Genomic DNA, 13,537 nt, shown 5'->3' with positions numbered 1-13,537 from the left:
AGCAGCAATAATAATAAAAAAAAGTGCGCATATTGGGCTGAAAATGGGCTCTTTTTTTTCCTAGAAAGCCCACAACTGTGTCCAAGAAAGTCACAGACACAAAGAAGAATACAGTTCAGTGTCTCTCTGTGTCTCTCTCTCTCTCTCTCCGTCGATCTTGATTTATTAGTTGGAGAAGAAGGGATACGAATTAAGGTTGTGGAATCTGACTGATTTGGGGGTGAGATTCTTCCCCATTAAAGATTGAACCTTCATTACTTTTTTTATTTCTTGCATTTTCAGACCATGTATAGAACTGGGTCTTGTCTTATTATGCTGTGCACATTCAATTATATTTCATGTGCCTTGTAGAGCACATTGCAGTTCACTTCTAAAATTATTATTAATATTATTATTGTCTGATGATTTATACTTTGCTTCTTTGTTATGCAGTTCCTGTTGGTCAAAATCTTTGAACAAGTACCTATGTCTGGGAAATCTGCTTTGCAGTTTTCAATTCAACTTCTGGCTTGGTACTGTTTTCATTTCTGATTGGGGAATATGCAGGTTGGTAGTGCTACTAACCATTTTACTTTTACAGCTTTTACTTGTGTGTTTGTGTTTGTGAACATTATTATGATTTCAAAAAAAAAAAAATTAAATTGGTTGTTTGGTAGAAAATATGCAGCTTTCATGTAAGCTGCGTTTGGTTCGATTCTGGAAATGCTTTAAAAATTTTCCCATGATTGATGCTCTTTAATTTTAGATTTTTTATAAAATTATTATTATTATTATTACTTTTCCTTTTTTTATTTGAAGCAAACCCTTGTTGTCATCACATGTTCTCCTAGAGTTATTAGCGTAGTGAGCATAAAAGTAGCTTCTTCTTGTTTTGGGTGTGTGTGTGCGCGCAAGCTATCATGATGAATGGCCTGCTCTTCAAATGGGTAGGATTTGCTTGCAGTTCTGAGTCAAAGAAACATGCAGAATGGAACATTTGAAAGTGCTTTGGTTGATTCAGTTATATATGATTTTTTTTAAAGAAAAAGTTAGAATCCAATGAATGTATGTGTTTTTTTATTACTGACTTGTGGGGGGAAAAAATAAGAAACTAAGATTGGCGGTGGAATCCTAAATGACACTAAACACAAAGTACACCATCCGAGTCTAGATTTTTACAACTTTATACAGGGTAACCCTATGAAATGCCATATTCAAGTGTGAGCTAACAGATTAGCCTAAAATATAGATTCTTAACTTGCATATGTACTTGTAAATTTGTATATGGAATGCTTCATTGTTGATCAATCTAGTAGGCTTCAAGTGAACATTCCAGGAAAGCTACTTAAAGCAATCATTGGAGTACAATTATTTACCTTATGATGGTGGAGGATTTTCAATTCAGTAAGCACTTAACTGGAACCCTTAGTTTCCATACTTGGCCTTGTAGTCACTCCAGAGCTGATTAACAGTCTCCCCTAGCTGCTAAACAAAGTAATTTATTTTGGGGGCTTTCACAAGGCATGGTTATTAGTGGGGGGACAATGTTATTATTGATTCGGTGATTTATCCAACTGTTAATGATCGCATTATATCTATCTAATCCATTTAGTTCTCTTTGAGTAAATTAGCAATTAGCTCTCTCTGACTGCTCACAGTCCTATCACATTTTTCATAATTTCTTACTTTTATTTTATTTTACTTTTTAAAATAAAATGTGGCATTTTCAGTAGATTAGCACCATATCCCAATGGGTTACTCTCAAATACCATAACTTTAGCTTTTCCCTTCTGCCTCCCCTTGGGGCCAAAACTGACTTATCAAAAAAAAAAAACCAAAACTTTAGCTGGATTTGTAAGAAATCCTGTTATGTTTGTGGATGAATAAATGGCTTTGTATTGATTTGTATAGATTAAGTGAGGGGGGAGTTGAACCCCGGCAACTCCCTGGATATCTAATGTGGGAGATGCAAGAAGGTTTTCTTTTAAAATTATTTATGTTTGCAAGTCAATTGTATTTTTATGTTTTAGGTCCTAGTAGTTTACTAGGCTATTAGTATTTTTAATATTTGGAAGGTTATTTTTGTAATCAAGTCAATTAGGGTTTCCTACGCCAATTAGAACTAGGGTTTAGCAATCCTTTATAAGCAAACTATTGTACTCCTTTTGTGAGATAGTTGATATTTTGATGAATGAAAAAATGACATTTTAGTCTCTTTGGTTTGGTGCTGACTCTAGTTCCGCCTTAGGTGCTGACTCCTAGTGGTTTTTCCGCTTGGTGCCGACTCCAAGCCAAGGTGCGGACACCTAGGTCATCTATATCTATATATACTATAAAACTGAAGACTATGACCAATATTTGACTTTTTTTTTTACTTCTTTAGAGCTTGCCACGTAGGATTTGGAGTTCCCACATTTTCAACATCAGCAAATATATATATATATATATATATATATATATATTTAAAAAAAAACTCTTTCTACCCAAAATAAAACCCAATTCTCTTCTAAAAACTAAAACTAAAACCCGTAACTCCTCTCTCTTCTCGAGAACCCAAAAATCAAAACCCTCTCCTTCCCCCAAAATCAAAATCCAAAACTCAAATGAGAAAGAAGTAAGCGATCAGAGGTAGAGCTCATCAGATACGTAGGGAAACTTTTGGGGTAGTGCCAAATCCAAAGAGTCCCGCACCCCCTTCAAGCGCCTCCCCTTCTATTGCTGCGGGTACCCGTTCTCCCTCTCAAATTCCTTCATTGTTATTTGAATCTCTATCTAACTTTCAGAATTCTTTTATTTTGTGCTTTGTAGTCTTACATTGACAATTGTCCCTATTTATTATTTTCTGGTAATTCTCCAAATTCTTTTCATTCCAAATTTAATCCGTTTAATTTAAAGTTAGGTTTTATTAAATTTCAGTTATAGTGCCTGATAGGTGTTTGATGCTGAGTCTCAGTTAATAAATCCTTATTGTTCGTTAAAAAAAAATCTACCAGCAAGTGTGGGAGGGAGACAAAGACAAGTCTTTTGATGTCGTAAGAGTTGTGATCTTTATAATCTTTGACTGTAGCATCAGTAATTGGCACTAATTTGCCAAGTTACAATCCTTCCTAGAATCTTCTCCATTTTGTTTTCTCTTCAACAAAAGATTCAATGTTTGCTTTCTACTTTGCCTAGATTTGATCCTCTAAACTTTTTTTTTTGATAGGTAATTTGATCCTCTAAACTTTAGCAAAGGGATTGCTAAATAGCAGTTTGTGTGTGCATAACAGTGACATTCTAGATGATTCTCTATAGAGACAGCATCTTTTATAACTATTGATATACCCTGTTGTGAATTGTTGTGAAAGATCAAAGTTGTAAAGAATTTAGCTTCAGTCATATCTAACTCTATGATCATTGTTACATAAAATTTCTTTCATTTAAATGGGTTACAATCAAATACAAAATATGTGTCTACTTTCCTGATTTCTTTAATGTTGCTGCTATACAGGGAAAAGGTACAAGGGATTGCTTTTTCAACTTCAACTAATGTTTCTTAAATTTCGTTATGGATTGTTTTGAAGTTTTTTCTTCACTTCTGTCAATGTTCAATTGTAGCGTGCTTAATTTAGGTGCATTTTTTGGGTGTTTTCATGCTATAAAACATTCTTTTCATTCCCATTTAGAATATGTACTCCACGTGTTTGACAAAAAGTCTCACTCAAAATTGAAACTTACCACTAAAAATTGAAACTTACCAAATAACACCATTTGAAACCCCAACCAAGGTAGTTGTAACTTGCACCCAGGTTGTTTCGAGGGCTATGGTTATATCATAGGAAAAGCAGTTAAAGATTCTAGAATCTTTAATTATTTTCATTTGAGTTTAGGGTGAGAAAATTTGTGTGTATATATACACACACACAAATTTGCATGCATATTTTGTAGATGGATTTTTATGTCTTAGATCCTAAGATCTTAAAAGCATGCAATTTAGTTTGAATATTTATATATGTATATATGTGTGTGTCTGAGTGAGCCTTAGAACTAGAGCTAAAGAAAGTGTATGTAGGAATTTCCATCTTCAATCAAAGGTGAAAGTGAATGGTTCAAATGGAAGCACCAAAACCAAGAGGAGAATCCAAAGAGAAATTTCAAGTTATCTACTTAGATAAAGATTCAAATATGTGATTCTCTTTTGAAGATCATTTTTTTTCCTAATTATTTGTTTTGTGTTTTTTTATAGGGTGAAAATTTACTATCAACTTTAGTTCAAAATGAAATACCAGCTTTCTAATTATTCATTCATTAGAGTAAACTACAAACACAGATGTTCCAACTTTGTATTAGTTTGAACCATATTACATGTGCAAGTGTTTCAGTTATTTAATGCTTCTTACTAGCAATTTTATGGACGCTATTATACCTAGAAAAAAAAATTCTGGACTCTAAAACGTTCTATAAGCTGGAACTCACATGTTCATAGCAAAACTACTTAAAAGAAGTGATAATTCATAAACCCGTGCATCACATGGATTAGCAACTAGTATCCCTTTATTTTCCAGTCTTTCAATCCTATTGCATCATTTTTGGTATCAGAGCAAACACCAATCTGTTTGAAGGACCACTGCAGTCAATCCAGAACCAGAAGAAAAAAAAAATCTGTTGAACCACCGTCACAAAGCCACTGTTAACCAACCCATTAGAAATTCCAATCACTGTTGTCTTCTTACCACCACTAGAAAACCCCACAAAAATCCTGCCAACACCACCATCTCGCCACCATTGACAAAAACATCCCAACCACATCTGCCACCAAAAGAAAGAAAGAAAGAGAGAATAAATAAAAATGACCACTGTGTTTTCCACTGCCAGAAAGACCAGCCACCACTGAATTCTGCAACACCAACATCACCATAATCAAAATCCATCCACATCCATATTTTCTACCCAAACAGAAAATCCAGACCAAAAAAAACACCATAGAAACCAAGCTCCCAACTCTTCAAGCCCGGCCAGTTCGAGTTCCTCCTCTGTCTCAGAGTACCGCAGAGCCAACCCACTCCACCAGATCAGTATCACAAGAATTCATTAATGCCGATCTCACCCTTTCATCCCAGAGCTGCCGCCCACAGCCATCACAAGACCACCACTGTTGCAACAAACAGCCAGTCCATCAACCCAATATTAGATGTAACCTGATAGTCCCATCTGAGTTCTTTCTTCCTAGCAGCACTAGCGTCCTTTATTTTCCAGTTTTTGAGAATAAGAAAAAAAGTGTGTTTCTTTTACGCTGGTGCCAACTCCAGTTTTGCTTGGTGCTGACTCCTAGGGTTTATCCTTTGTTTTTCTGTTGTTTAATTTTCCCCATAATATTGTGTGGTTGTCCTACGTCAATATCTCCTTTGGAAACACTAGGATGTGGCATTTGACCTAAAACTAAAGGTTATTGGCAATTTGTAGAGAACACATATTGGCATATTTGTCCTGAATTCAGTTTTTCTAATATAAATATAGTTGGGGCAGTACTATTTGCACTTCTTCAGTTTTGCGCCAACTGCTTGTTAATGCGATAAAATCTTATGAAGTCATGGGGAAGAGGAGTATTTTGCTTAAGAATTTGGAGACTGATTTTTTTTTATTCTTTGGCTGATATATTATGAACTTAAAAATCAGATATGTAATGGAATTTCACTTATACATCTTATTTCTGATTTGCAGGTTTCAATGGTAGTTATCTGGGGTGTTGTGAATAATGGTTTGTAGATTGTCAACTAGGTTGTTGAATATTAGTATTGCTGGATTTTGTAAATCCAGGCAATTGGAAAAGGCTGAAGCGGTTATAATTGATGGTATAAGATTAGGGGTTCTCCCAGATGTGGTAACTTACAATACACTGATTGATGCATATTGCCGTTTTGTCAGCATGGATGCAGCTTATACTATTCTTCCTAGAATGAGAGAAGCTGGTATAAGTCCAGATGTCATTACATACAATTCTTTGTTAGCTGGTGCCACCAGGAATTGCTTATTATCACAATCGTTGGATATATTTGAAGAAATGCTTCAATCAGGTATACATCCTGATGTATGGAGTTACAACACTTTGATGCATTGCTTCTTTAAATTAGGAAAACCGGATGAAGCTTATAGGGTTTTCCGGGATATCATACTTAGCAATCTTTCTCCTTGTCCAACTACATTTAACATCATGATCAATGGCCTTTGTAGAAATGGATACATGCATAATGCCCTTGGTTTATTTAGGAATTTACAACGTCATGGATTTGTCCCCAAATTAGAGACTTATAATATTCTAATTGACGGGCTTTGCAAGGCAGGCAGATTAGGGGCTGCAAGGAGTGTCCTCAAGGAACTTGGGGAATCAGGTCTTAAACCAAATTGCATAACTTATACTACAGTTATGAAACGCTGCTTTAAATCTAGGCAGTTTAAACTAGGGCTTGAGATCTTGTCAGAGATGAAGAGTGAAGGCCATACGTTTGATGGCTTTGCATACTGCACTGCCATTAGTGCTTTAGTTAAGATGGGCAAGATAAATGAGGCAAATGATTGCATGGGGCAGATGATCAAGAATGGCATCGTGCTTGATTTAGTGTCTTATAATACCCTAATTAATCTTTATTGTAAAGAAGGTAAGTTGGAAGCTGCCTTTAATTTGTTGGATGAGATAGAGAAAAGGGGTTTGGAATGTGACAGGTATACTCACACAATTATTATTGATGGATTGTGCAAGGCCGGTAATATTGAAGGGGCTCAACAACATTTGAGTTACATGAATACTATGGGCTTTGATTCAAACTTGGTTGCCCTCAACTGCATGATTGATGGGTTGTGTAAAGCTGGTCAGATTGATTGTGCAATGAAATTGTTTGAATCTATGGAGATTAAGGATTCTTTTACCTACACATCCTTGGTGCACAACCTTTGTAGGGCAAGGAGATTCCGTTCTGCATCCAAGCTTTTACTGTCTTGCTTAAAAGGTGGCATGAAAATACTCAAGTCTACCCAACGTGCTGTCCTCGACGGTCTTTGTAATTCGGGGTATACAAGTGAAGCAAGGAAGCTTAAATCAAAAATTTGGTCGGCTCGTCTGTTACATTGATGATTTGCATATGTTTTCAAGTGTTATCCTATTTGGATAAGTGCTATCCTATTTGGATCAAGGTCTAAGAAATTGCCATGTGAATCCCCTGGTTGTAAGTGTCCAGTGTTTTGGACTAATAAGCCTTATACTGAGAAGCATATTAGTACCATAGTCAATCTTATTTAATGGACAGTGACTCAGTATAGTTTTTGCTGTCCATACATTTCATATCTAACATTCCATCTGGTGATGCATATGATTGGAAGATTTTGCCAAATAACTTTAGGCATATCCAAAGAAAACTAGGCACATCTGGGAAGCTTTTAGATGTGGCAGTTGCTTCAAGTTGATGGACTCACAGGTGAACCTCTTTTCCTATGCTTTGATGGCTGCTATACTTCCTTAAGGTTATCTAGTGAAAAAAGTGCTTGAGATGTTCCTTGGTGGAACATAAGTACTTCTCTTTTTTTTTTTTCAAAAGAACTTTCTGTTTTATTAGTTACAGTGGAGAGCTTTATGATAAAATTGATTTTGTTCATATTCATATTATGGCCCAAAACAAAGGACCTAGTTTAATCAGCTTAAATTGTTGAAAGGGTTTTTTATTGCATAAAAGAATATACCTAACAAGCCTAATTGGACAGTCTTCCTAGAAAATATATCTATGCATGTGCATGTTATTAAAAAAATTCTACATCATTGTTTCTTTATCCTATATTTGTTATCCTAATTTTTTACTCATTATTGATATTATCTTTTGACATTGTTATGGGTGAGGAGGAGAGATTCAAATTCCTATTCTATAAATTAAAATATTTTCCAAAGCTTTCAGAAAATGTGGTTGTTCCTTTATTCTGAATTGGCACCTCCCTATGCACAAAGTGTATGGGGGTCTGGGGAGAAAGAGTTCAAGTTACGGGATTAGTAAGGGTTTGAGTTGCGGGGTTAGCAACATATTGTAATTATCTCTAAAAAAAAAAAAAAAAAAAAAAAAAAACTATTGGACTCTGTACTGGGATGATCTATCGGCAAAGTCATGTAGTGATGGAGGGATACAAATTTCAAGTTTGTCTTCTTGGTGTTCTTGCCTTTGTTGTAACTTTTTGTGTTTCAAGTAGGTTAAAGGAACAATACTTTTACTTAATGATTATGGCTATTTAGGAATGAAGTAACTCATTTGTGGATGTTAGAATTATGGTTAAGCAATTAACTTTACCATTTCTTAATTTTTTTTGATAGATAATAACTTTACCATTTCTTAATAGCTTAAGCTATGAGGAGAATTGGTAATATATCACGGTATCGGAGCAGGAGATCTTGAGTTTAATCCTTGTCGTCACTCCATCTCCATTTAAAATGATAAAAATCCCACATGTTGGGCCCCATTTATAAGGGGGAGTTTAGGCCCACATGTGAAGGGGAGTGTTAGAATTATGGTTAAGTAATTAAATTCACCATTTTCTAATAGTTTAAACTTTTGGGAGAATTGGGAATATATTAGTGGAGATGGGTTATTGCCACAAAATATGGGGAGGAATGGGGTGGTTGGACTTTGGGTTTAGTTAGGGTTTGTCATGGGTGCAACTTGTGGAGGAGTGTTAGGGCGGGTTGGAGCACTTTGCTAGTTTGTCTCTTTTGAGGTTTGAGATGACCATTGTCTGCGGTTTTGGCATGATGTGTGGTGTGGGAGTCAATCTTTGAAGGAGTTGTATCCTGCTCTGCTGGTTCTCTGATCAGAATGTTACAGTTCATTTAGTCCTGGATTGCCAGGGAAGGGGATGATCAGTTCTGGAATGTGAGGTTTCATAAGATGTTTTCATGATTGGGAATTGGAGGAAGTCAGTTCTTACTTAGATCTTATTTATTCCAATCTCCCTAGGAGGTCAAGGGGTGACTGGATGTAATGGAAATTAAAAGGTAGCAGCGTCTGTGCTGTTCGCTCTTATTATGAGTCAAAAAAACATGTTTTGGGTTACAGAATGCTCATCATCATGGGCTTGTGTAACCTATTTCAATAATAAATCCGACTCATTATCCAAAAAATAAAGTAAAAACTCTGCAGGCAATATGTTTGTAACTTACATGCAAGTCAGAAGCTTAGTACATGAATTCTGAGTTTCATCTATGACATTCTTTTTTCTTTAGTTGTCGTTTTTTTTAATTTGACCTGCTATTGTGTCTAGTAGATCAATATTATCACAGTATTGAGCAAGTGAAACAACCTGCTTTATATCTAAATCCAGAAACCTTGTCCAATGGGAAAGATATAACTGTTTTGATGCTACTCTAGTTAGGTTGAGTAAATGCATTGCTGAAAATTTGTAGATAAGATATCAATGTGGGTGCCTTTAATAGGCATCTGTATGGGTTCTTGCTTGATTTTAACAATTTGAAATGAAAGCTAACGGAGAAATTTGTGGGGGATATTGAGTATTTTGTTGAGATTATCAATCTTTCTCCTACTACATTGGTGCTTAAATGACATTACTTTAGTTTAACTCATATGACCTAGTGTCATGACAAGGACTTTACAGAACACCTTTTGTTAGAATATCACAAGTAATTCTGCAGCTAATGTTATATTACTCCCTGTAAATTTATTCGGGTGCTTTGAAAAATTAAATCATAGTCTGATTAAATATAATTTGTACACACTAAAATACTTAATGGCATTGGCCTTGCTTGCAACTTTGATGGGTAATGTTTTATTCACTTTATCCTTTTTTGTTCTAGTTTTTTTTTTTTTTTTTTTTTTTTGTTCAAGGTTCCATGCGATGGGGGTTGATCACAGTCCACTGGTTGTCAATTTATCATGAACCTTCTTTTGGGTCCCTTTTTTGGTGGCTTTCATTCTATTGGAAGAAACAGAGATCAACCTGTGACTCCTTGGTCCACTGAGGTTTTCATAAATGGGGTATCTATGCAACCAACACTTTGTTTTAACTAATTAGACTCATTAGGCAATGGGCAGGGCCAGTGCTATTGCTTGTTTCTTCTGCCTAGAAAAGCTGACTAGTCACAAAATTGGAAGCTAGGAACAGGCTTTGCTATTAACACCTTTAAAGTTGGGTAGTCGTGTTTGAAAAATGGGAAAGCAATAATTGGGATACATGCATTATAAACATTAGGGGGCCTTTTAGTAATATTGTTCTAGTAACGTTGTTTGTATTTTTTAAAAATAAGTGTGAGTGAAAAAGTATGTGGAAATACATGTAATGTTGTTTAAACATTGAAAACTGTTGTTTAAATACACTACCAAACAGCCCCTAGTTGTCTGAAGATGTTCCAGCTTCCAAAAAAATTGCCATATAATTTATCTCGTTTTCTCTCTGTACATAAATATAAGAGTAAATTATTGCATTTTCCGTCCCTCAAATTTGGGTCATGCATGATTTGGTCCCTCAATTTTTCAAGTGCTTTGTTTTAGTCCCTCAAATTTCAAAAGTGAAACAAATAGTCCTGCCATCAACTTTGCATTTAATTTTACTGATGTGGGTGCACCAAAATTTGGATGCATAGTTAATGAAATGACCAAAATTGTTACCCTTTCAAAAATTGAAGAACTAAAATAAAACACTTGAAACTTGAGGAACCAAAATCATGCATGCCTCATTTTTGAGGGTCAAAAAATGAAATTTACCCTAACATTATGGCTGATTAATGAGGATTCTTTAACAATTTGTTCTTGGAACTAGCATGTACACTGTCAGGAATTGTGAAATAAATTTTTTGTTTGCTATGGCTAGAACTTTCCACATAGTTTTCTTCCATGAGATAGAATGAGTAATGCAGTTATTTAGTCTCTCTTGGGGTCTCTATAAACAAAGGCCAATTGATAGATTCCATTGGTTAATGTAAAATGTTGTTGTTTACAAGTTAAAATATACCCACTAGTTGTCACTGTAATTACTATTTTCTATATAGGCTGGTCTCTCTTTAGCCTTCCTATAGTATTTTAGCATTCTCATGTCAAGAAAATTATAATGACAATGCTTTTATCATGTTGTCTTGCATTTGGGAGTTGCCTTTTCTTTCCCCCCTTTCAACAGTATGATAAACTTATATCTTCTAGTTGAAAACCATAACATAGAATATGTCGTAAAAGTTTGTTCTGAATAACATTTATTCCTTTATTAAGTTTATTATGGAAGGAAAGTAGGAAAAATGGTTTTGCTCTCCCCAACTACTACAGGATTGTTAATTTTCATTTGTTCCTTCTTTGACTTACAGGATCTTTTGTCTATTAAATTGTTAGCCACCCCCTATTCATACAATATTCCCTCATGACAAGACTGAATCTACAAGAACCAAAGCAAAAAGAAAATATAATGACATAGAGATTGATGATCTGTTACCCCTTTGGTAAGAAATCGGCTTTCATTGTGTACTGGTTTGATTTGAAGGTCCATTATGTGATTGTGCAAGGACTACCAACAAAATTCTTAAATCTCATCCAATTTTGTCAAAATTTCCCCTTGATAGAAGCTACGCACATTTACTAAGAATTCTAGCTGTTGAAGTAGATCTCAATTTGATGACAGATTTCTCTGTTTTTAGGATTAGCCTTAAATTCTCTTGAATAATAATGGATACATGTGTGTGTGTGGTATATTTCTTAGGGCGCCAAAAGGTGGCCAACGGGCAGGATTAGCAGGCTCAATGGTTTCCTCTGGGATGTAGAGTGTGAACTAGTATAGGATTTGACACTAATACAGTTACTAATGAGTCATGACAATGTTTGTTCATCTATATGAAATAGATTGTTTGTCTATGTCTTGGTATGTGATCTTAGACAATAATTGGGTGATATTGGTGGAACACTAGTGATTAGTGAGGGAATAATGGCGGACTTTGGGACCTGCTGCCATGTGTTGGGGATTAGAAATGGAGACATGTCATTTGGACTTTCTTCTTTACTTTTTCTCCTCTTCTTTTAAGGTGTTGTTTACTATAAGCTGCTTGCTTTTTAGGTTTGCAAGTTGCAACTCATTCATGGGAGTTGGTGCTGTTGAAAACCCATATCAGTTGCAATTCAGCTGGCTCTCTCTGGTTATCCCAAATAAAATGATCTTGCTTCCAATGTTGCCACTATAATTCCATAAATATGTTTTGGTTGACATTTAAAAAATCTGTATAATATTGGACTAAGAATTATCAATTTGTTGCAGGTCTTGTGGTAGAGGTTGGGCATTGGTGCGATGGCAAGTGCCTTCCACCAAAAGCAATAGGTCTTGTGTTCGAGTCCAGGAATCAGCCTCTCTTATTCATCTCTCTCATATCTTACAAAAGTGGGAGTTTTGTGCATTGGTTACTACCTTTTTATTGCAGATCTTATGTAGGAAGAGGAATTGCATTGGGTGACAAATTGAACGTGGCACAATGAAAAAGCTTAGTTGCATTGTTGGAGTGACATCTTAGAAGTAGCTTAGAAGTGTTACGATGTCTTGGCTAACACCCAAAGAAGATATCAAGCTTAGATGCACTGTGACGCTGGTGGTAAGAAGGTCAATGCTAGCAACTTTAAGATTACTGATGATTTCGTTTATATCAAGGGAGATCTAGAGTATGTACACTACTGTTACCTAAGCTATCCAATATAGTCAACTGTCGGATAAAACATTCTATATGCAAAATCAAGGTGTTATACTGTTATTCATTTATTTTGAGAATAAAGATATGATGGTCATGGATATGATGAAGGTGATTGGGGGGGGGGGGGGGGGGGGGGGAGGGGGGGGGGGGGGGATGATGTTCTCAGGTTATTGGGATTTTCATACCTTGATCCTATATTCTTACTGACTGGCCAAGAATGCTCTTCATTTCTATTTTCAGGCTGTCCTACTTAAAGTATTTGTACTCCTGCCTATCAAATAATCAAATTTGTGTTCTTTGTAAATCAACAAGACGTGCACATTGTTGGAACTTAAAGAAAAAGGGGTATTCAATCTGGCTCCATGAGAAGGAAAACTTATTCCTCTAGCAGAACACACAATAAAATATTCATCAAAAAAGAATACACAATTAAATTGGTATACACCATGTTCTTCAACCCATCACTCAACCAGGATCCATGCAGCTAGAAGCCACAATAAGCTAGCTCTGTATAACTAGAAGCCACAATAAGCTTCATTTTGGGATGAAAATTAGGTATTGAAGGTAGCGTTGGTCCCTATGCCATTCTATTCTGTTCTATCAATTCCATCATATTCTTCTCTCTCTCTCTCTCTGTTTGAATCCCCAAACAGTGCTAAAGAAATCTTAAAGCTGCTGCAGTTTGTACAAGCTCCCTAGTTTTGCATCAACCATTGTCTGATTGATTTATGTCATTGACTAGAACGAACAAGGCTCAAACAAATTTCCCATCAAGCCATTCCTTAAAAGTGCATATATTTATCCCAGGAAAAAAAAAAATAGAGCATATTACACCTGTTTTAAATTTACATTTTAGAAGGCAAATTCTCCAAATGGAAC

At 35.5% G+C, this 13,537-nt stretch overlaps 1 protein-coding gene across 4 annotated transcripts; it reads left to right on the top strand.

The window, feature by feature from the left end:
* The first annotated feature begins 68 nt into the window (after positions 1 to 68).
* On the top strand, positions 69 to 12,748 carry LOC126695736 (putative pentatricopeptide repeat-containing protein At4g17915). 4 transcript variants are annotated; one of them, XM_050392557.1, is made up of 5 exons: positions 69 to 220; positions 433 to 546; positions 5,680 to 7,427; positions 11,297 to 11,428; positions 12,235 to 12,748. In XM_050392557.1, the coding sequence occupies exon 3, from the start codon at positions 5,714 to 5,716 to the stop codon at positions 7,082 to 7,084; it is 1,371 nt and encodes a 456-aa protein (XP_050248514.1). In that variant the 5' UTR covers positions 69 to 220; positions 433 to 546; positions 5,680 to 5,713; the 3' UTR covers positions 7,085 to 7,427; positions 11,297 to 11,428; positions 12,235 to 12,748. The 4 variants fall into 4 exon arrangements, with proteins under 4 accessions (XP_050248514.1, XP_050248516.1, XP_050248513.1 ...); XM_050392559.1 differs by having other exon boundaries at positions 12,037 to 12,748; XM_050392556.1 differs by lacking the exon at positions 11,297 to 11,428.
* Positions 12,749 to 13,537: the final 789 nt, after the last annotated feature.

Source organism: Quercus robur, chromosome 8, assembly GCF_932294415.1.
Source record: "Quercus robur chromosome 8, dhQueRobu3.1, whole genome shotgun sequence".
NCBI lineage: Eukaryota > Viridiplantae > Streptophyta > Magnoliopsida > Fagales > Fagaceae > Quercus > Quercus robur.
Note: the sequence above shows the minus strand (reverse complement) of the source record. Positions and strands in the feature narration are given on the sequence as shown.

Bases quoted from the DNA above. Each gene is read 5' to 3' on its own strand.
- LOC126695736 (XM_050392556.1), top strand. From the start codon at position 5,714: ATGGTTTGTAGATTGTCAACTAGGTTGTTGAATATTAGTATTGCTGGA.